The 26162-nt window shown below is 41.4% G+C and overlaps 2 protein-coding genes across 6 annotated transcripts; both read right to left on the bottom strand.

The window, feature by feature from the left end:
* Positions 1 to 423: 423 nt before the first annotated feature.
* LOC141759908 (zinc transporter ZIP12-like) lies at positions 424 to 9617 on the bottom strand. Of its 5 annotated transcripts, XM_074622396.1 has the most exons (13): positions 8257 to 8618; positions 7477 to 7747; positions 6093 to 6425; positions 5798 to 6005; positions 5028 to 5179; positions 4738 to 4909; positions 4033 to 4205; positions 3749 to 3901; positions 3485 to 3562; positions 2003 to 2075; positions 1721 to 1879; positions 1426 to 1613; positions 424 to 947 (listed from the first exon to the last, which is right to left on the bottom strand). In XM_074622396.1, the coding sequence occupies exons 2-13, from the start codon at positions 7702 to 7704 to the stop codon at positions 819 to 821; spliced, it is 2046 nt and encodes a 681-aa protein (XP_074478497.1). In that variant the 5' UTR covers positions 7705 to 7747; positions 8257 to 8618; the 3' UTR covers positions 424 to 818. The 5 variants fall into 5 exon arrangements, with proteins under 5 accessions (XP_074478497.1, XP_074478498.1, XP_074478499.1 ...); XM_074622397.1 differs by having other exon boundaries at positions 7477 to 8620; XM_074622398.1 differs by lacking the exons at positions 4738 to 4909; positions 5028 to 5179 and having other exon boundaries at positions 8257 to 9617.
* A 522-nt stretch (positions 9618 to 10139) lies between these two features.
* Positions 10140 to 25189, bottom strand: mrc1a (mannose receptor, C type 1a). Its single transcript, XM_074622388.1, has 30 exons — positions 25020 to 25189; positions 24518 to 24919; positions 22671 to 22844; positions 22033 to 22188; positions 21830 to 21943; positions 20856 to 20996; positions 20574 to 20756; positions 20138 to 20295; positions 19943 to 20059; positions 19748 to 19863; positions 19038 to 19186; positions 17921 to 18120; positions 17723 to 17838; positions 17551 to 17629; positions 17310 to 17454; positions 17150 to 17188; positions 15717 to 15880; positions 15491 to 15555; positions 15226 to 15326; positions 14989 to 15128; positions 14301 to 14409; positions 14020 to 14192; positions 13714 to 13819; positions 13395 to 13627; positions 13142 to 13307; positions 12405 to 12557; positions 12209 to 12325; positions 11039 to 11197; positions 10919 to 10951; positions 10140 to 10828 (listed from the first exon to the last, which is right to left on the bottom strand). The coding sequence occupies exons 1-30, from the start codon at positions 25087 to 25089 to the stop codon at positions 10593 to 10595; spliced, it is 4314 nt and encodes a 1437-aa protein (XP_074478489.1). The 5' UTR covers positions 25090 to 25189; the 3' UTR covers positions 10140 to 10592.
* Positions 25190 to 26162: the final 973 nt, after the last annotated feature.

Below are 26162 nucleotides of genomic sequence, written 5' to 3'. Positions count from 1 at the left end.
CAGAATTAATTAACTGTAAGTGTACAAAATTAAGACTAATCTCCATTTTCCTTATAATTTCTCAAATTTTCACAGTTCTTTCAGGGAACTTCTTGGCAAATTCTCGGAAATTATGCAGAAGTTACGAGCCTGTAAAATAAAGCATTGCCAAATTCAGTGTATGAACTAAGACATACAGGAGTGTAGTTGCATGGAGTTAGAGGAAGAGGACAAAACTCCAGATTAATTTACTTAAACTAAGATTAAACATGGCAATTAACTTCAGTTTTTGTTGTTATTTGATAACTACTAATAAATAAAACAAATTGTATCGGGATTAGTAAAAATTGACTTTGAGCAAGGAGATTTCCCACTTGCCCGACGTTGAACCCTGCTATCAGTATGAAGACTGACGTCAAATACATACAAACCAAAACAAGTAGATTTACTTTTTACGATTAACTTTATATTTTTGCTTGTGAGACTTCAAAATCAAATGATTTGATTGTCTGAGGCAACATAGATATTTCACAGAACAATATGCACAATTGTACCTGAATCTGCCAAATAGGATCATTATTAGAGTTTAAACTATTTAGTGTGTCCAGACACCTACTGTAACATACAAAAATAAATCATCAAGTATAAAAAAAAAGAGAGGATTCATACAGCTAACGTACATTTACCACCCAGTGCTGAGACTACGACATCATGAAATACTCACTCGTTGACCAATAATGACACGCTAACACTTTCAAGTCAAAAGAACACTAGAAAACAAGTTGTTTGGGCTCGACCCTGTGTGAAGGGAGATACGTCACGACTCACGTTCACTGCATTTAGAATTTGAGTTCATGTTCAAAGAGAGCGAGGAGCAGGAGACAGGCCCAACCCATCAGCAGGCCGAGGTTCTGCAGGAGAAACATGAGGCATGGTCGGTCCGTCTTCACCCGACTCATCTCTGGAAGCTGACAGGAAAACAGAAATGTGTAACAAAATTAATACAGTTTTGATAGGAATATTGATTAGAAAGAGGACTTTTTTTTTTAAAGAAAAGGCTGGCATTATTCTATATTTTTGTTTTTGTCAAGAAATCCCATGAAAAGACCAAAACCAATGAGGTGGTAGCCAATAGTAAAACGATGTTGGTATCATGTGGTATCTCTCGGTCGTCAGTTAGTGTGGAAAAAACGGATAAATGGCTGAGATTGACTGTAAGTGCCTGGCAACAACTTGTTGTGAAGTAAATGCAATGGAGCGGGGGAGGGAGAATGTGACATATAGTGGCTGAATGTTATCAATGTTATCAATAGCACCTTTAAGTTAGGTTACATTATATTATATCGAAATTTAAGACTACCTCTCAGCATTGGTAACGTGTCCCACATTTGGTCTTTTCATGGGATTTGTTGATAAAAATATTATCCTTTAATAAAGCTCCTTTACCATTTCTACCAGTGACAAATAGAGGAATATCCCAGCAGTAACAGCGAAGATCCACTGCTGCACTTCCATCTCCGAGGAAACAAACAGTCCGATGTAGAGGCCCATGAAGGCCGTCAGAGCGCTGAGAAAGTTCATTAGCACAGCAGTCTTCACTGAGAGCCCGGAGCTCAACAACACTGCAAAGTCCCCTTTGAGACAGAAAGCAGAAAAACAGATAAGCCAAGCAGAGCGTTTCCTGGCCTCAGCCAAAAAAACAACAAAAGCGTTCCCTCAGTGAGTAACCGTGACCTCTCACCCATCTCGTGCGGGATCTCGTGGCACAGGATGGCCACGGTGGTCGCCATGCCAGTCTCGGGTGAAGAGGAGAAGGCCGCCCCGACAACCAGGCCGTCGGCGAAGTTATGAAGGCTGTCTCCCACGATTACCATCACAGCCAGCAGAGGAACCCCTTGTCCTGGGAACACAAAAGGGAGTCTGTGTCGTTAGAGCTCATCCTCGAACCGTGACAATCGCTCTGTCATGCCAGGCGACTAATTACATAGTACATCACATTCAGCCGTGTTGTGAAGGAGCTTACTCTGATGTGAAGAGCTCCTCGTGTCTACATGTTCAGGAGATACTTCTGTACACTCCAGGTCATCCACTGGCCCCTGCAGGTTACAGATAATTATCTTTATTAACCATTGATTCCAATTTGACGAATTAAAGTTAAGTTACGTGAAGGGAGCTGAATGAGACAAATCCACCCATACATGATATTTTTATGTAACAAGGACGGTTGGAAAGTAGGTCCCTTTCCACGTGAGTGACTTGTCTTTGTGTCCGAAATGTTCTCGTTTTGAAGCATGTATTCAACACGAGCATGGAGTGCTTTCTGAATGATTCAATACTCCTCATTCTCCAACATCCTACATGTCCTGTTCCTTCATTCCCTCCCACACCGCTCCTCATTGCCTGTTATATAAAAGCTGCACAGGACAATTGATTAAGGTGAATTTCAGTCAGTTTTTTTAAATGTGATTCAATTGATTCATTTATCCTTCATGTGATGAAGGTTGGGTCATTGTCACATCCGTTTTATTTCCATTATCTGATTTTAGGCTGTTGTATATGTGTGCAAACTCAAACGTTGTCCAAACTTTGTGCTGTAACTGACTGGTTGTCCTCCTATCAACAGTGCCCTGTAGCAGAGCTCCACTGTTTATAACTAGTGCATTAGTGCTTCCTTGATGCTCGGCTGGCTGGAGGAGTAGTGTGGGAGTGAAGCATCGTTGGGGCGAATGAAAATATATTGACTTGAATAACTCCACAGTGGTACAGCACAGTAAACACAATATTTAACCAATGTGTTAGATAGAAAACACTGATGTAGAAGCGCTGCAACCCGCTCTCACAGGAAGGCGTATAAGTAGCACGACATTACAAGGACATTCTGCATGTCATTAAGAAAACATTTTAGCCTTTTCACATATCATTTGTTTGCTTTTTCTGCGTGTCATTTTTACGCCATGCAACAAAACTACGGTAACGGTCGCAGAAGCAACGTAACTTAGGTACAGAAAACACGTCACAAACGTCACTTCAAAATAACTCAATAACACTTAGCCACACAAACACCGCTCTCCTTGTTGGAAATCCTGTGTTTGTTGGACCCATCCACCTCCCTTCCTGCCCACCATAAGCCGCCTTTCTCACTTTTTATACTATGTCACTAGCTCTGAGCGTAACATATTTATGCGGATGCGTTTACATTGCAGTCAGTACAAATGACCCACCAAAAGCAAGAACCGCGTTCTTACTTCGCGCAAGATTACTTGCGATTACCGTGTCATTCATATGGCAATTAGTGTGAGCGGGCTGAAGCACTGCACCTTATAATATCTTCATAATTGTGTGTTTCCTCTGTCTTCTATGCACTTGATATCTTGCTGTCTAACTTCCAGGAACTGCCTTGTCATGGTCCTCCGGGCATCCCCTCTAACAAGTACATAACAGCGATGATGACGGGAATCAGGGTTTCCTGCCAAGAACAATAGTTCTTGGTAGTGATGGGACTCACCAGCTGTATGGTGGAGATGGACTTGCCCCTCTGTGACTGGCCGTTGCAGTTGAGCTCTAAGGGAAAGTCACTATGACCCTGCAGACAAAAGAAAGTCATGAGACCAGACCACTGTTGCTCAACAGTCAGCTCTGCAAAAGTTCAGACGGGGCACAAACTTGCTTGTTCATGGAAAACTCTGGCTAGATAAAGAAAATCAGCCTGGATACACTACGGGTTGAGTATTTTGCTAGTGTATCATTAAACTGATAACAAAACGCTTACATGGCCATGGGGAACAAAAAAGGAGACGATTCTTTCAATGAGGAAAAAGCCGTAGATCCCTGCGATTATGCCCAAAATCCTCCACAGATACTCCTTCCCTTCTGTAAAGTGTTCGCCATCGTGACTGTGTGCGTTATCATGGAGGCCAAGGATCTCCAAAGGAGACAGAGAGGAAAACAATTAGACATTTACTCCACCGTCAACAACAGAGAGTTTCTTTATACAGGTATGGCGCTTGACTCACAGTTACAGAGGGTGCCGCAGTGGCTCTTTGTGTCCTATACCTGTGGTATGAGGTGCAGGAGAGCGTCTCCTGAGAGGGTTCCCACTGCCAGACCCACAAACAGCTGCAGGATGAGCGCGTAGGTTTCCTGGCAGGAGTTGAAGAAGATGAGGCAGATACCGAGCATGGAGCCCACCGTGATGAGCAGGACGGCGGCCGTGCTGTAGCCGTACTCTGCAGGGAGGACAGACACATTTGTCCAAATATTAAGATTATAAATTCTGTCTGATAATAACACAAAAGAAAAGAAAATAAAACACCACTCAGATCAATTTTTTGAGGGCTACATTTTTATCTTTTTGTAAATATTTGTAGCTTTTATTGGGGATGAACCTGTGCTCATCCATTAAGTTTTATTATTGTATGTCTTTTTTGTCTTTTATAATTATAAACAAAAAGTATATTTAGGCCACTAATTTATACAAGTAATTCATAACCAGTTTCTTGCTTGTGGCTCTTTTTCCCAGAATTATGGTAAACCTTATTGATGAGTTCAATCGATGACATAAAACAAAAATATTTAAAGGGGACATATCATGCTCATTTCCACTTGAAATTTTTCATGATATGTCCCCTTTAAAGGAAAATGTCCTCCTCAATTAAGTAAACAAAGGAGTTATAAAGCGATATCTGCTTGATTTAGTTGCAAACTAACTGTCTCATGTATTTATTAGAGACTGTAGGCCGATGAGGTAAAATATCTTACTCTCGAGAGCAGTGGGCAGAGATCCTCTTCGTTTTTGCTCTGCAGACTCGCAGGCATTGCCTAGCAACTGCTGAATGATGGCTGGGCACATTTGTCTGAAGTGCTCCTTGGAAATTGTCAAATGAGGATTCAGAGCAAAAATATCCACCAGCTGATTGGCTGAAAAACACACCTGATTAGATTCAAAGGGAAGAGACAAATGTGTGGATGAGTAGGAGGCTCACAGTGAGATTACAGCAACGCTATCATGCTTCCTGTGATTCTCTGAACAGATAGTTCCTCAGCCTCACCTGTGCCCAGTCTCTGCTCAGTCCACCAGTTTCATGGTTGCAACCATCCGGCGGAGGCCCGGCCCCTTTCTGTGAACTCCGCCTCTTCCTGTTGTGAGAGTGCGTCGCTGCTTCCCGTCCTACTCCCAGCTGATGAAGCAACTCCTCTAAATCTGAGCAGAGAAATCACTGCATCATGATAACTGTGCAGCAGGTGAGATTCAGTCAAATCAATATGTCTGTTTGGGACAAAATGCAACTTCACGCAGATGAGATTAAAGAATAGATTGAGATTTGGGGTTGAGCCCTAATGTAATGAGGTAATAATACTTTGTTAGTACTAAAGTATTTTTTGGGAGTATCTGTACTTTACCTGAGTTTTTTATATTTCTGACAACTTTCACTTTTACTCCACTACATTCCCTAAATAAAATGTGTACTTTTACTCCGATACATTTCCCATAAGCATCTTGGTGGAGACCAAAAACAGAGCTAAAAGATTGTGAATATTGGACTTAAAGGTGCAGTGTGTAGGATTTGGCGGCATTTAGTGGTGACGTTGCAGATTGCAACCAACTGAAACTTCTCCTGTGTGCCAAGCGTGTAGGAGAACTATGGTGGCCAATGCAAAAACTTGAATGGCTCTCTCTAGAGCTCCGTGAAGAGGACCCACTCCGTATGTAGATATAAACGGCTCATTCTACACTAAAGAAAACATACTTATTAATATTACATTCCAATTTCTGCCAAATTAAATGTGCACAACAAGCCAACTGTACTCTTGAACTTACCTATTATCTGCAGGTCACTTGTGCGATTTAGGGATTGGAAGATGTAGTCGGTGAAGAAAGCAGGAGACGGGAGGTTCCTCTGTCTGAAGCAGCGGCCCTGCAGGATGTGGCTGATGATGGCCGCAGCCAGTTTGGGCACAGACGAGACACCAGCCCCTGGATCTTCTTGTACGTTAACATCCTCAAGGAGGCGAGCGGCATCGATACACTGTGGAATCAAAGGTGAAGTGATCACATCCGGAGGTGTACCTGTCGAGACAGAATAGATACTGTATCTCATATAAAAAATCCTTACTCGCAAATCAGATGAGGCGTCCTGATCGGAGGGCTCGTAGTGCTGGTTGATGAGCTGCAGGATACTTTCTGTTTCTCTGGACGACAGGAAGCGGTTGTCCTCAGCCGGGTGTATATTAGTGAGTGCCAAAAGGTAGAACTGATAGTTCCCAAATGAGGAGGGGGATGAGGATGAGGAGGAGGAAGAAAGGGAGGCGGCATTTGACACACACAGGTCTTGCAGGTTGATTATGTAGTACAGCAGAACGGTGGAGATCCGCTGGTAGTCCTCCTCAGTGAGGTAAGCCTTCCCATCATGCTCTAGCACAGAGAGAGCTACATCTGGTGTCAGGCACTGTAACAAGAGCAGGAAGAAAGACAACAAGAGACATTTTAAGGTTTATTTTAAAGCTACAGTCACTATATCCTGCCAGTAATGCATGAGACAGGTAATCTGAAAAAAAAAAATCATGCGCCTCTGTGTCCTCCGGTGCTCCTAATGGCATCTGCAAGATTTCACAGACCGGAGGAAAACAACCAATCAGAGCCGAGCTGGAGCCTGCCATCTCTGAGCAGCTGTCAATCACTCGCGAACTCCGATCAGACGGTCAAACTAGGTAGCGCTGATCAAATATGAATCAATATTCTGTTACTGTAATGCCTATTTCTCACCTCAAATGTTTTCAGAAACATCTTGTAGTTCACTGTTTAGCTGTAAAATGAGAAAGATTGTGACCCGGCAGCCATGTTGAGATCAGTTGAGGAAATACCAAGCGCCGCCCACCAGCTGGAGCAAACTTTCTCGTTTTACAGCTAAACAGTATACTACAAGATGTTTCTGAAACCATTTGAGGAAAGAAATAGGCATTACAGTAACAGAATATTGATTCATATAGATTTTTCTAAAGCCTGAAAACAGAGCCATGAGTCTCAGGGAAAGTCGCAAAATACCAGGTCATGTTACTGAAAAGCAAGTGACCTGAGAAGAGGAGTAATAAAAGGCCTACAGTATTTTCTCCCTGCTTACACTGCTTCCCAGAAAAATGGTAGCTTTGTGCTGCTGTTTGTGCCCAATTAGACCCACACAAATAAATATAGAAGGTTAGGAGAGTGGGTGAGACTATTCAGCAAGCAGTGATGGAAAGTTTAATTTTTAAATCTCACTTTCAAGGCTTGACATGCACATAATCCTATTGTCAACCCGCCTGCACAAACATGTGAAGTACCTCCAACTCCACTCTTTGGAGTTTATTATGTCAAACTGAGGGATGTCTAAAGCCACTCAGCATGAATGCCCCATACAGGTCGAGGACTTAAGCCTTCACATTCACTCACATTCCAGCCATAACAAGCACGTTTTGTAGAAAGGAGAAGTGTTCAGCATATGGATGTAAAAGTTACCTTACCTTGCCACAGACATCCTGAGAGGTGCCGGTCCGCTCTGCACAGTGCACTGCCCCGAGGAGCTTAGAGATCAGGACGCCGGTGTGGTTCTTTTGGAGCTGTGGCTCGTCGTTGGTACCCAGAGGCAGATCCAAGGCCCCGAGAGCCTCCTGCAGGTACCCCCGCTCCTGCCCTCTCACCTCCAGCTCCAGCAGACAGAGAAGCAGCAGCAAAGTGCTCCTGAAGTGCATGTTCCTACCAAGACTCCCTCAAGCTCCCAGGACTGGCTTAGAGCTTGAGACAACAAGAAGAGGATGGAAACAACTTGAGAGAGAACGATAAGAGAGACCTGAAAGCTTCCAGAAAAGAAGAGGCGTTAGTAATAGGCCCGTCTGATCTGGTGGAGGACAGGAGGGCTCCCTTCAGATGAAGCACAGTGCCGATCGGTCAGCCAAAGCCTGGGCCCCTCAGTCCACAACAAAAGGATTAGTGCAGGCAAGTGAGAGAGCACAGGGGCAGGGAGTAGGGGGCATGGAGGAGGAGAAAAAAATTAGTAAAATTAGGGAGTAGGGAAAAGCTTTTATTAACAGAATAACGACAAAGAGATCCACATCTAGTACATAACATTAACATCACATTCTGTATGATCTCATCAAAGATCAAAACATGCAGAGCAAAACATGCAGAGCAAAACACATTCCAACATCCTCCCACGCCGCACACCCTGCAGGTCAAAACCGACCGAGCAATAAGAGGACTAAAGCTGCAGTAATACCTGAGATAGGAGAGATGAAAAAGCTTACCGGATGATGAACCCCTCTGCTCCTCTCTGCTGCTGTACGTAACTCGGTTTGTTTTGCTCCTCCGCTGGGATAAACAGAAGATCCAGAGCTGGTTTGGGGAGAATTCTTGGGCATTGGTGCTGCTGTTAAAACCCTCTTACGAGCAGTAAGAGTTGAGTAAGCCTCTGAGGATTAGCTGCGACAGCCTCAGAGGGCTGCGGTTTCCATGGAGAATGCTGCCTCATTTTCAACATTAAGTGATGGGGGTGGCCAGCCGCTGGTAGGGGGGATTGAATGGCTGATGCCTGACGGAGTTATACTTAGAAAATTTGAAAATGAGCATGAATCATTTATTATTTAAACAAAAAACACTTTAAAAAAGCAGATTTACAGAATGGACATGACTTGATAGTTTTACTAAATTGGGCTCAGATCTAATTATAATCAAAATAATCTTTACAAATCTATATTTTTCACAAATAAAAAGCTTTGTTTACATTTTAAATTAGCTTTTACATTTGGCTTATATTTCATAATCTGGTCATACGCCTCACTTTCATCAACAGGAGGTCTCTAAATAACAATTTAAAATTGGTATTTCAACCAAAGCTGGTCTGTATCAGCAGTAAGGAGATACAGAACCACAGCAAAATACAAACAAGGAAACATTATTCTTATACAGTTTGCAATCAAAAGTGAACGACGCTGTAGGATAGTACCTAGTCATTTGAGAAGGGGTCTTATGTGTGAAATAAAGTGACAATGACACTAATGGATATCCTGACACATGGGTGGTTAAGGTTCTCAAAACATCAACAATTTCCCAAAAGTTTCCACATAATTGTTGGCAGAAGAAGGCAGGAAGGCAGCATCCCCTTCTCACTCTTACTCCTGTAATCACTTAAATAAAAGTGATCCTGGTTTAACAAAATTATATCTTTGATAAATCAAATAAGAATAGGGCTGATAAATATTTAGGAGTTTTTCTTTTTTTTTAATATTGCGTTTATTTGAGATCAATAGCCATGCTAGAGCCATCACTCATGCTAATGTTGGTCTGTCACTTGGTTGGTCGGTCGGTCGGTCCATCACTTTATTCCAAATATCTCAACAACTATTGGACGGATTGCCATGACATTTGGTACAGCCATTCATGTTTCTCAGAGGATGAATCCTACTGACTTTGTTGATCCCCTGACTGTTCATCCAGCGCTGCCAAGAGGTTGAATTTTTTGTTTTTTAGAGAAATGGCTCTACAACTATTGGACGGATTAACGTGAATTTTGGTACACATATTCACGGTGCCCAGTGGATGAATCCTAATGGCTTTGGTGATCGCCCTACTTTTCATCTAGCGCCACCATTAGGTTAATTATGGTTTATGGCCAAATACACTGATGACATTCCCATCAGCCTCAGCTGTACTTTGTTTAGTGTTATTTAGCTAATGTTAGCATGCTAAACTAAGAGAGTGAACATGGTAAACATTATGCCCGGTCATGTCTAGAAGGTAAGCCCCAAATTGCAGGAACTCTTGCAAGACTAACTGCCCGACAACATATCCTAACCATAACCATCTCGCGAGAGTTTTGCAACTTGGGGCTTACCTTCTAGACACCATTATACCTGCTGAACATCAGCATGCTAGCTTAGTCATTGTGAGCATGTTAGCATGCTGATGTTAGCATTTAGCTTGGCTTAGTTAATAGTGCCAGAACTCGTGTCCATTGAACATGTTGTGCTCGTCATCAAAACCTGTTTCTATCTTTTCTTATAAAAACAGTTTTAGTTACTTTTATATATGTCTTGATGCAACTCATCACAGTTCTCCGCAAATCATGGTTGAGCAATGTCGGCCTGTTTTTGGTCTGAAGATAAAAGTGCATAAAAAGAGGACAATTCAGTTTTGTTTATTTCATTTTCTTTTATTGAGCATCTATTTACAACGTCTTAAGCCAGAAATAGGCTGATGAGCAGCCCATGGAGAATAAAAAACAAGCAACCCAGTTGAGAAAAATCTTGATAATTGCATTAATAAAACATCTTCACCTTTCTTGATTTTTAACCGGTCTACAAATGTTATTGATTATCTTGATTGGTAAAAGTAAAAAATAAACTGTACACATTTCACAAATCACATAATCATGTAAAATTTGTCATTGATTGTTCACTTATATTATCTTGTCCCTAATTCACTTAGTTCAGTGCCAGTGCTTGTATGAATGAATCATTATCTTTGATCCGGTCCTCTTTAAATGGTAATTTGGTTGAGATTCAGTTACCGGTAAAGTGATCCAAAATAAAGTATGAAACCATAATCACATCATTGTCATCGTGCTGATTACCACTGACCTCATCTATGCTTGTTCATTCTGCTCTATGTTGGCCACCAGACCTTTGGTGTCTACGAGGGCTCGGATCGGATTGCTGAAGTACAATTTGTTGTCAAAGGTGTTTTCTCCCAAGTCAGAGACGGGGCTGGGTATCCGTTTCCGGAAGAGGAAGGCACCAAGTCCGACTACGGCGATCACAACTAGCACTACAGCAATAGTGATGCCAGCGGACCCGTGAGAAGGTTCTTTATCGACCCGGGCTGTGGAGGCAAAACATACACAAGTATTAACAGTGACATTACTACATTTTGAAACATTATATTCAATATATCTTAGTTCAAATATCTTACCAATAGGTTGTGGCTTTTCTGTAGGTGTAATAACTGAAAAAAAGAATAAATACTCGATGTAAGTCGCTGATGGGTCAAATTAAAACTACTGTACTGTACATAACGGCAGATTAAACTGACCTTTGGCTGTTTTGCAGATGTAAGACCTGTATTTGCCGCAGTGGCTTGTACTCCACTGTCCACTGCCAGAGTGGACGGCCACACATAATTCGGACATTGGCATCCCTGTTTTCCAGTTGGCGTAGTCCACAACATTGTTGTCGATCCACAGCCACTCATCTGGAACAAGGAAGCTTGTCACTTTAGTCAGTAAACTTATCTTGCTTATCTTGTATTGTAATTTGATTTTCCAACAAAATTCAGTCCACTGTACAATAGAAAAGAATTGTAACACGTTTCCCTGGTTGCTACTGTGGTGGAAACTTATGTAATAAAGGCTCACAAACAAAGAGTGTCTTTCTGAGATTTATTCGTCACACTTGCAACAGTCTTGAACAGAGCTTCAGACTGCAAGAGCAACGTCTCTCAGTCACAGGCACTTATTTATATACATATCATCAAGGCCACTTGATGTGGGTGACTATCAGATAATACGCAGTTGAGTTTTACTACGTCTCTGGTACATATTCTGATATGCTCGGTACACAGAGTTCTGTCCTTCGCTGATTATGCACAAGACAGCTTCACACTTCGCAATTATATTGTCCCATAATGCTGAGGCAGCAGTAGTGCACCTCTAGATCAGACACATTTAATGAATACAGGCATTATAATAACCCATTTGTGCCCGCAAATTACATTTTGAATTTCCTTTGGTGGAAGCGTTCTCTGGGCTTGTCGAAGCACAAAATCGGTCTAACCACGGCTGAGTTTTTCTTATCATACTATAGTCTTTGGGCACATGATGGGACTACTGTTGTTGCAATAGACTCGATATATTTTAGTAAAAAACAATAGTCCCATGTGCCCAAATACTATATATAGTATGATAAGAAAATGGCTGTATCTCAAAAACTACGAGGAGCACAAAGCACAATCAAGTATTTGGCATCTATGAACTCATAACAAGTTAAATATCAAAGATCTGCACACATATGTTGTTAAAAAAAAAAAAAATTCATATGGAAAACTTTTAATGAACACAGTGTTTCCTCATTTTTCACAAATCCTGACTTTGACTATTAATAAAAATGTGATTTTTATTTGTCTAGTGTAGCGTACTGTGTAATATGTAAGTGGGACGGGTCTCAACTTCTTTATATTTTGGAAAAAAGGAATTGTAAGACTCACCTGCATGATTCTTGTAGAGGCCGATCCAGAAGGACGCGGCGCCGTCCTGCAGAAGCTCCAGGTTCTGTTGTATGAACAGACTCTCCTGAGGGTCCTCGATACTCGCCAGAGACGCACCTGATGAACAAAAGCACACTGTCAAGATTCTACACACATACAAGTTGTAATTCATTGGTGAAAATTTTTCATAACGTACCCATTTTCAGGCATTCAACTGAGGCGTGAGCCCAGGCGTGAGACACTGAGCTGAGGAAGGAATAACAGTGGCCTCTGAAAGGAATCCAGGTTTTTCGTTTCTTTGGTTCTGGACAGTTGCCTGGGAGTTGTGGGGGATCAGTGGGTGCTATGTCTGAAAAGGAGACAAGAGATTACATTGCTAACCGTGCGTAGTGTTTGGTTATGTAGAGTATGCATGTATAGTAAAGGAGTTGTGAACCTGGTGTGTGAAATTATTTTATTAATTTCTATTTATTTGCAAATTATTATTATTATTAATAATAATAATAATAACTTGTATTAACATTAAATTAAATTAAAATATGAATATATTGTAATTGTATTTTATTTATTTAATTTATAACTCTTATTAATTTATATTTTTATATTTTGTTATTGTTATTATGATGACTGTTATTATTTTTATTCTATTATTATTTTATTATTATCACCATTTTTTCTCCTCTCTTATTTTAATTTATTATTATTTTATTTTACAATTCGTATTTATTTATATTTTTCTATTTTTTTATTGTTATTATGATTATTATTATTATTATTACTACCATTTTTTCTCCTCCCTTGTTTTTGCATACTTTGTTTTTCAATTTACAATTTTTCAATTGTCATTTTTCTTAAGGAAAAAATTAAAAGCAGAATAAATAAGTACACATATATATATATAGTGCAGAAGAACTATCAGAGGGATTGTCTGACCTGGTGACCTCTTGCAAAGGGAATAGTAGGTATTGGTACATGGTGCAGTCTTCCATGTTCTGTCCACATCCATATACACACAGCCATAGTTGTCTTTAGGCTCATTTGTGCCCCATTTGGTATAAAACAGCAGCCAGTTATCGACCCACTTGTACCGCCCACCAGTCTGTGTAAAAAAAATTGCATTAGTGAAAGTAGAAACAGAGCTAAAAGGTCTCAATTTGAAATCCTGTTTGTTAGTTAGTGGTATTACCACATTGCTGTTAAGGCCGATCCACACAGGCTCATTGTGCTTGGAAATCTGCAAGGTGATGTACGCGTGGGTGACAGGGTTCCGGATACTGGCCAGATCTGCGTCGTCTGCTTGGCACTGCCTCCTCGCCTCGTCCCATCTCATCTTCTGGGCCACCAGTTTGTACGAGTCATTGCCAAGTTTGTAGAAAGCCTTTGGTAACACAGTCGTGGCTGGGACTACAATCTGAGAATCTTTGTAAACAAGAAACATCATGACAAAAAACACAAAATTTCAAATTGATGTAGTCCCCCACAGTGAGCGCTAACATTTTACTCACCAACGTTTCTTTTACAGATGAAGCCCTGTTTTGAGTGACAGTCTTCCACCTTCCATAATCCTGTTAGTTTGGAGATGCCGCCCACCATGATCACACAGTCAAACGTCTATCAGGCAGAAAAATGACATTAGTTAGGCATTTTAAATTTTGAGGTTAGGATATACAAGGTGCTTTGGTAGGGGTGACAGGCTGTTGAGATTTCAGGTGTCTTTTTCACAAGAATCTATAAGAATATGACCGTCACATTGTTGAGATCGAAAGTTGGACAGATAAAGCTTTAAATACAGGAGTTGAAGTTGAAATAACCTCGTCCAGAAATGAATAACGTCCTTCAGGCACTGATCCTGGATGCCCTTTTGCCCAGTTGGTGTATGAAATGCCTTTGCCATCTGTCCACGCAAAGTGCATCTCCCAGTTGACATCATTCATGCCGATCCATAAGTCGCCATTGTATCTCAGCATCTGCGATGTCAGGAATGCTAGAAATGAAGACACAATTATTGTTAAACTCCATAAAATTGTGGTTTATTTACATCACTCCACGATGATGTGTAACCTTCACAGACAAACACCAAGAAAACGCTCACCTTGCTCTCTGGCGTTGAGGATAGAAACCAGATTTCCTCCCTGGTTTTGGCAGTACGTCCTGGCATCCTGCCACTTCTTACTGTCATCCCCCACAGCTATTTTGTAGCACTGTGTAAACAAGATGAATTTGCACTGTGCGTTAGAATAACAAGCAAAGGGACAGTGTGAAACTAGAACTACCGCCTCGCTGTTTCATGCCTCCGCCAACCAGTCAAGTTGCAGTTTACATCCAAAACGTCATCACTTTATCCTGTTAGACATTTGTTTGAAATTGTCGTAATTATCATATGAATTCTTGAGTTATGGACAAAAACCTGTTTTGTGAGGTCACAGTGACCTTTGACCACCAAATTCAATCAGTTCATCCTTGAGTCCAAGTGGACGTTTGTGCCAAATGTAATGAAATTCCCTTCAGGCGTTCCTGAGATATCGCGTTCACGAGAATGGGACGGACGTGAGGTCACAGTGAAAAACGTTGACATTTGAGCACCAAAATCAAGGGCACTATTTAAACGATCTATAGCGCACGGTCTAAAGTGCATGGCGCAAGTGCATTTAGGGCGTGTCCAACTCTACTTCTGCTAGTTAAGCGCCGCCGAAAAAGGAAATCTTTGTCTTGATCAAAGAATAGTAAGCTGAGTTTCAGCATTGATATCTGTTTTGTTATCTTCAGTTATATATCATTACCTTTCCTTGAAAAGCAAGCCACTCTGGTGCACATCCTCCCTTAGGAACGGTGGTTGGGGCGATGGTTGCATTGATAAAAGTACTGCTTCTTTGGCAAATAGATGGTAGCTCATAACCACAGTTAATATCATTCCAGTACCCTGTATGTGCAGAGTTTACAGAGAACAATGAATAAATATTAAAAATAAATTCATTATTAGTTCAGGTAAGCTAAGATTTATGGAGTGTTAGACTCACCCATGCTCCTGTATATAGTCACACAGTTTTCATCATTATTAGCAAAGTTGGGCTCATTCTTCTCCCATGCAGTATACGACACGGGGGTGCCATCCACCCAGCTGGAAATGGAAACAACATTAGACGTCACTAATAAGAAAAAAACTCAGTTTATTATCTATATTTATGTTTAGCATCATATTCAGACTAGACTTTGATGGATGGCTAATGGAAAGTAGCCAGTATACCTACAGTAGTAATGTGCCTAAACAATATTTGGATCTACCTGAATGATTTATCTAAATCCACCGTCATGCCAATGTAGTACTGTGAGTCTGAGCCTTTCAGTATCTGTTGGAACATAATGGTAAGAGAGACATTAAGGTTAAATCAGTTTTTACACAGAAGGCTTTCAGTACTTTTGACACATCAGATCAGTTTTGTGAAAAAATACATGTTCAATGTTCAAACATTTGTCGTTTTGAGAAAAAAAAGTTTTGAGCATTTCTTGCCTTTTTCCAGAGGAACTTCCTCTGACTGTCTCCTGTGATGATCGCAAGTTCACCAAAGTTCTTTTTGCAGAAGGCTCTAGCAGCTTCCATGTCTAGACTTCGAAGGTTGATGAAATACTGTGTGTCATTGTATATAAGCCAGCCATCTTCTGTGGTGTTGTATACTGTAGAGGGAGAAAAAATTCTCATCAGATGTCCAACAGATACAGCATTAAGGATGGTGATGATGGAAAACAAGGAGTCTACAGCCATGCTAGCAGCTCTGTGAGGCATAGCGGTGTTTTGAACTAAATGCTAAAGCTAATATGCTGATATATGTGCTGATATAATGTTTACTATGTTCAACAACATTTGCTGATTAGCACTAAACACAAAGTACAGCTGAGGCTAATGGGAATAGCAAGTATTTAGTCATAAAGTGTTATTATATATATATATACATATATATACTGTATATATGTATATATACATACATTTTTATTAGGGCTGTCAAACGATTAAAATATTTAATCACCATTAATCGCGTTATTGTCCATAGTTATTCACGATTAATCGCAAATTAATCACACATTTTTTATCTGTTCAAAATGTACCTTTGATAGAGATTTGTCAAGCATTTAAGTGGGGAAATATGCTGCTTTATGCAAATATATATGTATATTTGTAATATTGGAAATCAATTAACAACACAAAACAATAACAAATATTGTCCAGAAACCCTCACAGGTACTGCATTTAGCATAATAAATATGATAAAATCATAACATGGCAAACTGCAGCCCAACAGGCAACAACAGCTGTCAGTGTGTCAGTGTGCTGACTTGACTATGACTTGCCCCAAACTGCATGTGATTATCATAAAGTGGGCATGTCTGTAAAGGGGAGACTCGTGGGTACCCATAGAACCCATTTTCATTCACATATCCTGAGGTCAACGGACCCCTTTGAAAAAGGCCATAACAGTTTTTCCTCGCCAAAAAGTTTGTTCAAGTTTATTTCACGACAAGCTAGTATGACATGGTTGGTACCAATGGATTCCGTAGGTTTTATAGTTTCATATGATGCCAGTGTCTTCACTCTAGCTTTAAAGCTGAGCCCGCTACAACCTACAAATCACAAGGTCCGTTATTATCGCGTTAACTTTGACAGCCCTAATTTTTAGATATTTCACTAAATGCCAAAAATGTCAGGAGATCACCAACGCCACTAGGCTTTATCCTCCAGGAACCGTGTTTGTACAACATTTCATGGCAATTTGTCTCATAGTTGAGATATTTCAGTCTGGACCAAAGTGGTGGACCGACAGACTGACCTTGCCATCGATAGAGCCGCTAGCATGACTAAAAGAGAATTGGTGAAATAGAAAGTTAGCTCAGTAAATCAAGGAAATTAAGCTGGAGCTGTTTCGGGAGGAGGCCACTGCTGAAACTTACCTGGTTCAACTACGGTAGGCTCAGGTTTGGGAATCACACCTGAAAGATCCATGAAGGAAGTCTTAACAGCAGGGCAAAGCACTACTTTAACATCACATAACTTTGTTAACAAATGGCTTTATGTAAACTTCAGCTCCGCGAAGAGACGGGTTGGTGTTACCTTTGCGTATCTCACAGAGCCAGTCATTGTAGTCCTCGCAGTGCCGATCATTCCAGTGCCGTCCGTAGTAAATGTGAGCTTCTGCACAGTGTTCGTTGTCATTGTGGTTGTTCGGTTCACCATAGCCCCAATTCTCAAATGCGAACTAGGCCACAGTTTTGGGAAAAATACACATAATTAGGCCAGGGTTGAGAATAACAGTGAGAAAAGCTTTTTGTGACGACAATGAAGAGCTACATACAGGCGACCCATCAGTCCATCCAAAAGCTCCATTGGTACCAAGACTTAGGCCAATCCAGGCTGGGCTAGAGGAATGAAACCTTCATGGCAGCAGAAAACACCAGCACTGATTACTTCAGTGGTTGAGTAGCATAATATAATTTAAATTCTGACATATACAAGCGGCTACATACGGAGCGTTGCTCAGGTCCTGCGTACTGTGTATGCTCATCAGGTCCCCACCAATGGACCTGCAGTGGTCCCGCGCTTCCGACCAATTCTTCTTAAGATTCCTTGTTTTTTTGTAAAGCTTTTTAATGAAAAAGAAAAATGTGTTTTGACATACTTAAAATCGCTCCAATTTCACAGTTTAGTTCAGTTTGTCCTCCTACTTTGTAGCAGACGTTCCTGTTGGCAACGGGGGTCCACCCTGACTCACAGCTCAGGGTCGGAGTGGTGGGCGGGACTGTGGTCACGTGTACACCCTCTGCTGGCTTCTTACAGATATACTTCTCCTTGTTGCTGCAGCTGACAACATCCCATAATCCAGCAAAAACCCCAGTTGTCATGGCAACGCATCCTTGGTGTCTGTCTTTTATTAAACGTGGCAGAAGAAATGGGAAAAATATCAAGATTGCAATCAATTACAACGATTAAGGAAGGTGTTATGGAGTAAACAATGAATGTGGATGAAGAAAAGATATATAGCAATAAATGACTAAGAGTCTACAGCTTGTGTCCTGTGAGGTTGTATGTAAGCACAGAGCTGCTTTGAGCTAAATGCTGGTATAATATAAAGTCGTGTACACAATATGCTTGGCGTTCAAGTGGTTAAGTCGTGAGAACAGCGCTGCCAAGCAACGGCGATATTAACGTTCCTGTCGGCGTCTAGAAGCCACAGAGGCTAACAATTTAGTAAGCTAGAAAGAAGGTAACGTAATGAAGGAAATGCAAAGGCATAATGACAGAGAAAAAAGATGTTGGGAATATCAACATTTTCCTCAGACATATAATAAAATTACGAAGAAAGACAATATACGACTAAAATTACAATATATTAACTTATTATGTGCCGAAAAATGTCCAATTTCCTCCGCCATTTCTGACAACGCAAGCAAACACGTTACAACTCGTAAACTCGGAGCTTTCACAAAAATTCTAATTCATATGGACTCTTCTCAGTTTTCACTTCATGATGACGCTAGATGAAAAGTTAAGGGAATCACTAAAGTTATTACAATTCTTCCTAAGGGGAACACGAATGTCTGTACTAAATTTCATGGCAATCCATCCAATAGTTGTTTCAGTCTGACCAAAAATAGCGGACCGACCGACTCTCAATAGAGCCATGCCTTTAGCATAGCATTAAATTAACCAAACATAGTGCCTCAAGACTCTTCTCATCCAATACAAATGTCAATGTCAAACAGTACACATCAACCTGCTGCATCAGACAGTATGACATTGTTGGGAAGCACAGATTAACAGCTAAAGAGAAGTGTGCCGTACCTGGCATGCCCATGTTGAAATGAGTGAATGTGACTTTTCTTCTGGTGGTCCACCTGAAAGTGCTTATGTCGTCTGTGTTGGAAAGACCTGTCCAGAAATACTTCTCTGGTCTCAAACCCACCAAACTGGTCAAGAAGGCATTCTCATATCTGTATGAAAACATATTAAAGCAGAATGGTGAGCAAAGAAATCATCTCAAAATAAAGCCTGAACACAGACAAACCATTCTAACCAAAATTAAACTTATTACAGCATTCAACTCTTGTTTTAAGACTAATCAAAGTGATTGAAATACTTTAAAGAGGACCTATCATGCTCATTTTCAGGTGCATACTTTGGCTTCTATATATTTACATAAATTAATGTTCAAAAAATGCTTTATCCGCTCCAGCTCCGATCTAACTAGCTTTGTTTGAGGGTGTGCCAAACTAGCCGCTAGGCAGGTATTATGCAAATGTGTTATTGGTGACATCACCACGTTACAGAAGAAAAGGCGGGACTTCAAGCGAGGCGTTTCAGGCAATTCAGGAGCAGTGTTTCTGTGGGAGAGAGTAACTCCCTTTGGCCTGGAATTTGGGCTTAATAAGTTTGCAGAACTTTTAAACAAAAACGATATAACACACTAAAGGAAAGGGAAAAAGCACAAAAGCATAATAGGTCCTCTTTAAGGAAACATTTTACATAAACATGACTTAAAAAAGAAAATATACCTATCAGTCACATCCACCACGTGACCGCCAGCCGCTGAGCATGCCCGCTTTGCATCATCTAAGGTTTTTGTCTCAGATCCAATGTTGTAACAATAAGAACCAAACCTAAATGAACCCTTGAGATGATAAAAAACACAGTGAGACTAATTGTTGTATTAATTACACTCATTATTTAAAGGAAATTACATCACTCACAAGCTTGCAGCCCGGGTTGGTGTCCTCTTGGGCGCCTTCGGGTGGTTTAGTGGAGGCCGTCTTCCTACAGATATATCCAAGCGTCTTCTCACACATGTGGTCAGCCCACTTCCCGTCCTGTACAGACCACATTCAGCAGGTAAGAGCAGCACCACTCGTATTATCATTGTATTCATCACCTTTTGCATTTGGTACCTTTCCTCTGATGAGGACGCAGTCTTCCTGGAGGTTGGTGGCGTGAGATGGCTCATCACTCTGCCACTGGGTGAAGGTAACGTGGGAGTGATCAGACCATTCAAACAGCATCTGGTTCCTCCGATCATTCAAGCCAATCCAGAGCACATCGGTCGGCACTGAGGGTTTTAAATGCATGTGTGGATGTTAATGTGGTGGTTTCTCACAATTTTCTTCTGGCTTTAATTTTTTTTGTTCTTTAGATTTATAGTTTGACATTTTGGGAAATACGATTATTCGTTTTCTACTGTGGTATCAAATTGGTATCAAGAATCATATAATTTCACTGGTATTGGGATTGACTACTACATTTCTGGTATCATCCCTACAGCATACTGTAGATGATTGTTGTAAAAAACTAAAATCACTGGAAAGAAAATACTTATAGCACACTTACAGTATCCAGACTGAGATATGACGAAGCTCTGCTCTTCTATATTGTGTATGCTGGCCAGATCTCCTCCCTCTTTGCGACACGCAGCCAAAGCGTCCTTCCACATCTTTTTACTCCTCTGCAGAGAGTAACAGTTACCGGCGTATGGAACCCAGTGACTCGGGCAGAAGCTGGGCTGGTCTTTGCCTGTAGGTAGAGACCGAAAGAGGTGAGAACATATTCGGTTTGTACTATGAAGACTCACTCTAATAATAAGCCAGATCATTTGGAGTTATATTATTTTACTTGGTGGTGCAGGCAGACTGGTAGAGTTGCCTTTGCGACAAATGTAACCAAGTTTCTTGGTGCAGGCGCTGCTCTCCCATTTCGAGACTTTTGCGGCATTTAGGGTTGCACAGGTGAGCCCGGGCTCTGACGAGGGATGACCTGTTGGAAACATCGATCGATGCATTATTTGTTTTTAATGTCAAATTTCATTAATAATTCATGAGAGCATTTGTAACAAAAACTGCACATATGTAATCATTTAAGAAGCTTACTGTTATCATGCAGCTAGTCACATTAAAGGGTACATATCATGCTCATTTCCAGGTTCATACTTGTATTTTCGGTTTCTACTAGAACATGTTTAGATGCTTAAAAGTCTTTAACGGGGCTAATGAATGAATGACATTAACAAGAAGCTATCGTTTAGCTCCCTAGAGCACAATCACTACGGTCTAATCTTTTGAACATCCTTTTTTTTTGACCATCCCCGATTCCAAGCTGTTCTGCAATCACCGGCCACAATCGTCTTTATATTCTGCGTCTCTATCTTTTATTTCTTTATCGTAAAGTGCTTTGTGTTGGGAGACGAAGTGAAAGTTTATCAGATACAATTTTGGATCATGAAGTTTGTACGGATGGTGGCTCTGAGCAGTCAAACAACCCTCTTTTGCCTTTTAACGGATGTGGAAAAAACTCAGAAAATCAAAGCAACTTTGCAAAGGTAGATCTCAAGCTGTAGGCGATATATTCTAATGAGCCTGCATGTGACATAGGAATGGGAGCCAGATCTGAATGGCTTGTTGAATCACATGTTTTCTGATCTAGACAGCCCACAAACAACTGACTGGGTTGTCTTATTTCACAGTTTGAGGGCTGGTAGGCACTCCAGATACCCAAATGTATGTGAACTAGCACTGAGAAAGTGAGTTTTTTGTGATATGTCCCCTTTAATAAGTCCTGCTCCTGTCATAGTATATTACATCTTCACTAACCTGGAGCCCAGTTTAAATATCTGAACGGGTTCCCGTTGCTCCACTGCCATCCGCTCTCAAAATCCAAGCTGTTCAGTCCGATCCAAAGAGATGTTCCCAAAATACTCGTCAACCCTGCATTAATCCACACATTATAATGCAGTTGTTTTACAAAATCTCAATGATATAACATTGTAGTATGGGTAACGGATACAAGGCTGTACCTGAAATGTATGACTGCTCATGTAGCTCGACAATGCTGAGGAGGTCGGCTCCCTGCTGCTGGCAGCTCTTCCTGGCCTGATGCCAGGTCAACACTGACTGTACGTTCCTCTGATACTGAACCCCCGTGACCGGGTCAGTGTCCCAACCTGAGGATGCTGCATTATGATACAGACACAAATGATCAAACTGAGGGAAATGGATTTACTTCCTGAAGTTAAAGTACTGTAATACATGTTGACCTGAATGGATTTTAAGGGATAATAATTGTCTCAAAACTGAAAATGTAAATGATTGAGAAACATTTTCTACTATACGCCCGTCTGTGCTGTGTTTCATAAAAAAACAATAATAAAAGTGAGCTCGCTATCATTTTCTGGCCCTTTCCTGCCCCAGTTTTAGAGCAGCGGCAGGGGAAAGACGGGCCTGTGAGAAGAGGAAAATAAGGACAGTGCTGTGTTGACAACTCATGAGAGGAAGTGGTAGTGTTGTTGTGCTGAGGGAGAGGAGGGGGTCAGAAACCAGACCTGTCAGCACTGACCTCCTCAATGATACAGAAATTACAGACAAACAAGACAATTCTGCATTGTTTCATTGACAGAATTCTTCAGGAATGTTGGTTATTATGGATGTTTCTTACCTTCGGTGGGACAAAAGCCCCACTTCTTCACTTTATCGTAATCTCTCTCTGTTGCACACCACAGCTGTCCATCTGCGCGACCTTCCTTTGTGCATTCAGCGTACCACTTCTCCTCAAACTTAAATGGGAACTGACAGGGGCCTCCAAAGGCATTGCCCCCTATTGTGAAAATCTCTGAAGAGACACACATCATGAAGTTAAAGAAATCAGTTTAGCAGAATGAATCAGCAACCTACTAGATATACATGACCAAGAGTATGTGGACACTGGATCATTACACTGAAATATGATTGTAGACCATTTTTATGCTGCTATAACAAGCATGTTTTGGGAATGCTCTCCACCAGAGACTTTGGATCCTGGCTGCAGGGATTTGCTCCCGTTCAGCCACAGGAGCATTAGCGAGGTCGTCCATTGATGTTGGGCGAGAAGGCCCAGCTCGCAGCTCCAGATGTGTTGGATGGGATTGAGTTCAGGGCTCTGTGCAGGCCAGTCAAGTTCTTCCACAATACATTTAGAGCTCAATTTCTTTATGGACCTTACTTTACGCACAAGGGTGGTGATGACGTTAATAAAAGGGCCTTCCTCAAACTGTTGCCACAACACCTCACCTCTGTCTAACAGAGAACTATCAGCTTTATAGTTTCTGTCTCAACCACACTCCTTTCTGTTTTAGTCCTGTAATAATCTTGCACATGTGGAATTTGCACATTGGTTCACTGCCTCATTTAATTTTATTAATCCACATATTTTGGGCTTTATGCTGATATGCTAATGGCTAGTATACCATTTACGATGTATTTCTAATCAGTAACATAAATTAGTTTTACTAATAGGTTTTGCAGGATCTCATTGCTGCTCCGATAAGTCCTGTGGAGTCCCCTTGTAACAAACATGCTTAATATTTGCGACACATTGCCGATTGTGGCATTCTGGATAATTCTGGATATAATAATGTGCTTGAATCCTTATTAAATGGGTAGTCGGCTTTAAACACTCACTTTAATTAAATGCTGTACTTCTGCTGATGCCTTTACTTCATTTTAACGTATCTCCTGGTCAATAACTATGTCCAAACTTGGAAGAATAAAGTGTATAGGGTTTTTCACAACTATGCAAAATAAGCATCAGGCAGTGTTGCAGTACTCAAGATCGGTCTTTTTGAAGGTCTCGGTCTTGTCTCGGAATCAACCGCATGTTTACTCGGTCTTGTCTCTGTCTCTCTGGATTTTTTTTGTCTTGCAGTGTGGGAGTCGCTCGCACGGGTCTGGTCTTGGTCTAGACTCGGTCTCCACCCCTCAAAGTCTTGGTCTTGTCTCTGTCTCGATACACTCTGGTCACTCTTGGTGATTTGGTCTCAGTTTAGGTGGTCTTGACTACAAGAATGGCATCAGGACCACAACTTGCTCTTTTAGTAAACTGCGGTCTGATCTGATTATGTTTTTTTTTGGTGCAGAATAAATTACAAGACAAACAGAATCTTGATCACATCAAGATCAATTATTAACTTAAAAAGGTCAAAGAAGTTGTCAAATAGCACATCCATCACTTTAACAGATTCTTTACATTTTAAATGACATCTAATCTACAGCCATGGATTACTGTGTCTACATAGTATAAATCATAATTTGATGAATATAGTATTGCTTGTCAAACATTTATTTTTGTCCTAACTTGAAAAATTAAATGTCTGACAACAATTTCCAGCATGGGAAGATTCTGCACAACAAACACTTTTGCAGGACTTTCTGAAACACCCTTCCAGTCTTTCTTAAGATTAGACTCTACAGTAAACACTATTGAGGCTTTGTCTTTATTAGAATCAATTGTGTCCCCACAATTCCTACCTTGATACCCCTTTGAACAAAGGTCGCCCCGGGTGCCAAATATCCTCCAGCGACTCCATGACCCTGAGCCTTTGTAGATCATTATGTTCCTCTCATGGAAGTTGCCCCAGTTTAAGTGCAGGTCCTGGTCTTTTAGGCCAAAGAGGGTCTCATTCTTGCACTGCCAATGCTGGAGGTCACTACTCTCATCGCATTCAAAGAGGAGGACCTTCACCCAGTCTTTAATCTCTGTGGCCCCCAGACAGAGCTTGAGGGACAGGCTGAGGATGCGCGATTCGGAGGCCCAGCGAAACTGCTGCTCTTTGGCATGAGGATTGCAGGGGGCCACCGTCATGGAGGTGGCACTCTCCACCCTTATGCACTTGTTGTGGTCCTCGTTGAAGATCAGGAAGGAGCCACTGTCTGGAGCAGAACAGAACAGCTTCAGAAAATGAATTTACAATCCCATTACTCAAACTCACAGCCACATTGAATAGACAGAAATTGTGTCAGGAGTACATACCTATGTCTGCAGTGATGCAGAGGACTTGCAGGAGACAGAGGACCAGCGCAACATTTGAACAGGGTAACATTATCCTTAGTGGTGGGTGAGGTTGTAGGAGAGTTTTCCAGTCATGAGAGAAGGGGTCTGGTGTGTGCTAAGGTGTGTGACATGGAGCAACAATGACACAGAGACATGGTTTCCCCTCTTAATCACAGTGATGGGTATCCTGTCACATGGGTAGCTAAGCTTGGTCAAGCGACAGCAATTTCCACGTATTTCCACAGAATTTTTTTTTGGAAGAGGAGAGGAAGGAAGTGGGAAGCGAGCAATCTCATCTCTCTATTCAACAAGTAACAGAACGTCACCCATGATAGCTTCAAGATAACTCAGTGTCAGGATAGGACAATAAATCTATTTTTAATAAATCAAAGGAAAAAGTATAAGCGGATGATGGATTTTGGGAATTAATTTATGCAAGCAGGCTTTTCTAAAGTTCAATATATTGCCTTTATCTGAGTTTTTTGATCTATTATAAATAGCCCTTCAGTCTGTGCTAAATCTGTGCCCGAGAGCAGATGTCATTCAGCAAGACGGGCTTTGAAGACGTTTCAGAAGATTCACATCTGATCCGGAATGTGCCAGTTTCACAATAACCGAGCCAGAGTGAATGAGGATTAAATGAGGTTTGAAGCACTTTGCTGATGTGAGGGTTTTCGTGGGATAGTAGCGCCCAGGAGGTCCGCGGGGGCTTCGGGTGAGGAGTGCAGTGATGATACAAGTCAGTAGAAAGAGAGGACAGGAGGAAATCCTGCTTCCTATAGGGGGAAGTGAGTGGAGATCTGACCACTGTGGCCTAATACTGTCTGCAGGGATGCCCAATGGTGCAGACAAATGGGATGCAGACAAGTATCGGTGAAATACCTGTCCTTTAAATGGACACAACGATGTAGGAGAATCTAACACTACAAGCTGTGCACAAACACGTCCGCTCATGCGTCGCTGGCACACAGGAACCTCAGTGGACCCGTGTAGGCGTACGGAGATATGCGTTACGCCGTGGTGCTCGCTGATCGTGAGCTCAACCCAGAGGTTCTAAACAGTCTCCCAGGATTACCCGGTATCCCCGGGACTGTCCCGTTGGTCTCTGGTCGAGCCCCTGCT

Source organism: Sebastes fasciatus, chromosome 21, assembly GCF_043250625.1.
Source record: "Sebastes fasciatus isolate fSebFas1 chromosome 21, fSebFas1.pri, whole genome shotgun sequence".
Taxonomy (NCBI): domain Eukaryota; kingdom Metazoa; phylum Chordata; class Actinopteri; order Perciformes; family Sebastidae; genus Sebastes; species Sebastes fasciatus.
Note: the sequence above shows the minus strand (reverse complement) of the source record. Positions and strands in the feature narration are given on the sequence as shown.

What these genes read in the sequence shown, in the direction of transcription:
- LOC141759908 (XM_074622397.1), bottom strand. Translation starts at nt 7,704, where the DNA reads ATGCACTTCAGGAGCACTTTGCTGCTGCTTCTCTGTCTGCTGGAGCTG. An exon ending in ACGCCTCATCTGATTTGCGA is followed by an intron (nt 6,006 to 6,092) that starts GTAAGGATTTTT and finishes TTGATTCCACAG; the next exon opens with TGTATCGATGCCGCTCGCCT. An exon ending in TTTTTGTTCCCCATGGCCAT is followed by an intron (nt 3,563 to 3,748) that starts GTAAGCGTTTTG and finishes TTTTGTCTGCAG; the next exon opens with GGTCATAGTGACTTTCCCTT.
- mrc1a (XM_074622388.1), bottom strand. Translation starts at nt 25,089, where the DNA reads ATGTTACCCTGTTCAAATGTTGCGCTGGTCCTCTGTCTCCTGCAAGTC. An exon ending in TTGTTCAAAGGGGTATCAAG is followed by an intron (nt 22,845 to 24,517) that starts GTAGGAATTGTG and finishes GTGTCTCTTCAG; the next exon opens with AGATTTTCACAATAGGGGGC. An exon ending in ATATTTAAACTGGGCTCCAG is followed by an intron (nt 20,997 to 21,829) that starts GTTAGTGAAGAT and finishes TGTTTCCAACAG; the next exon opens with GTCATCCCTCGTCAGAGCCC.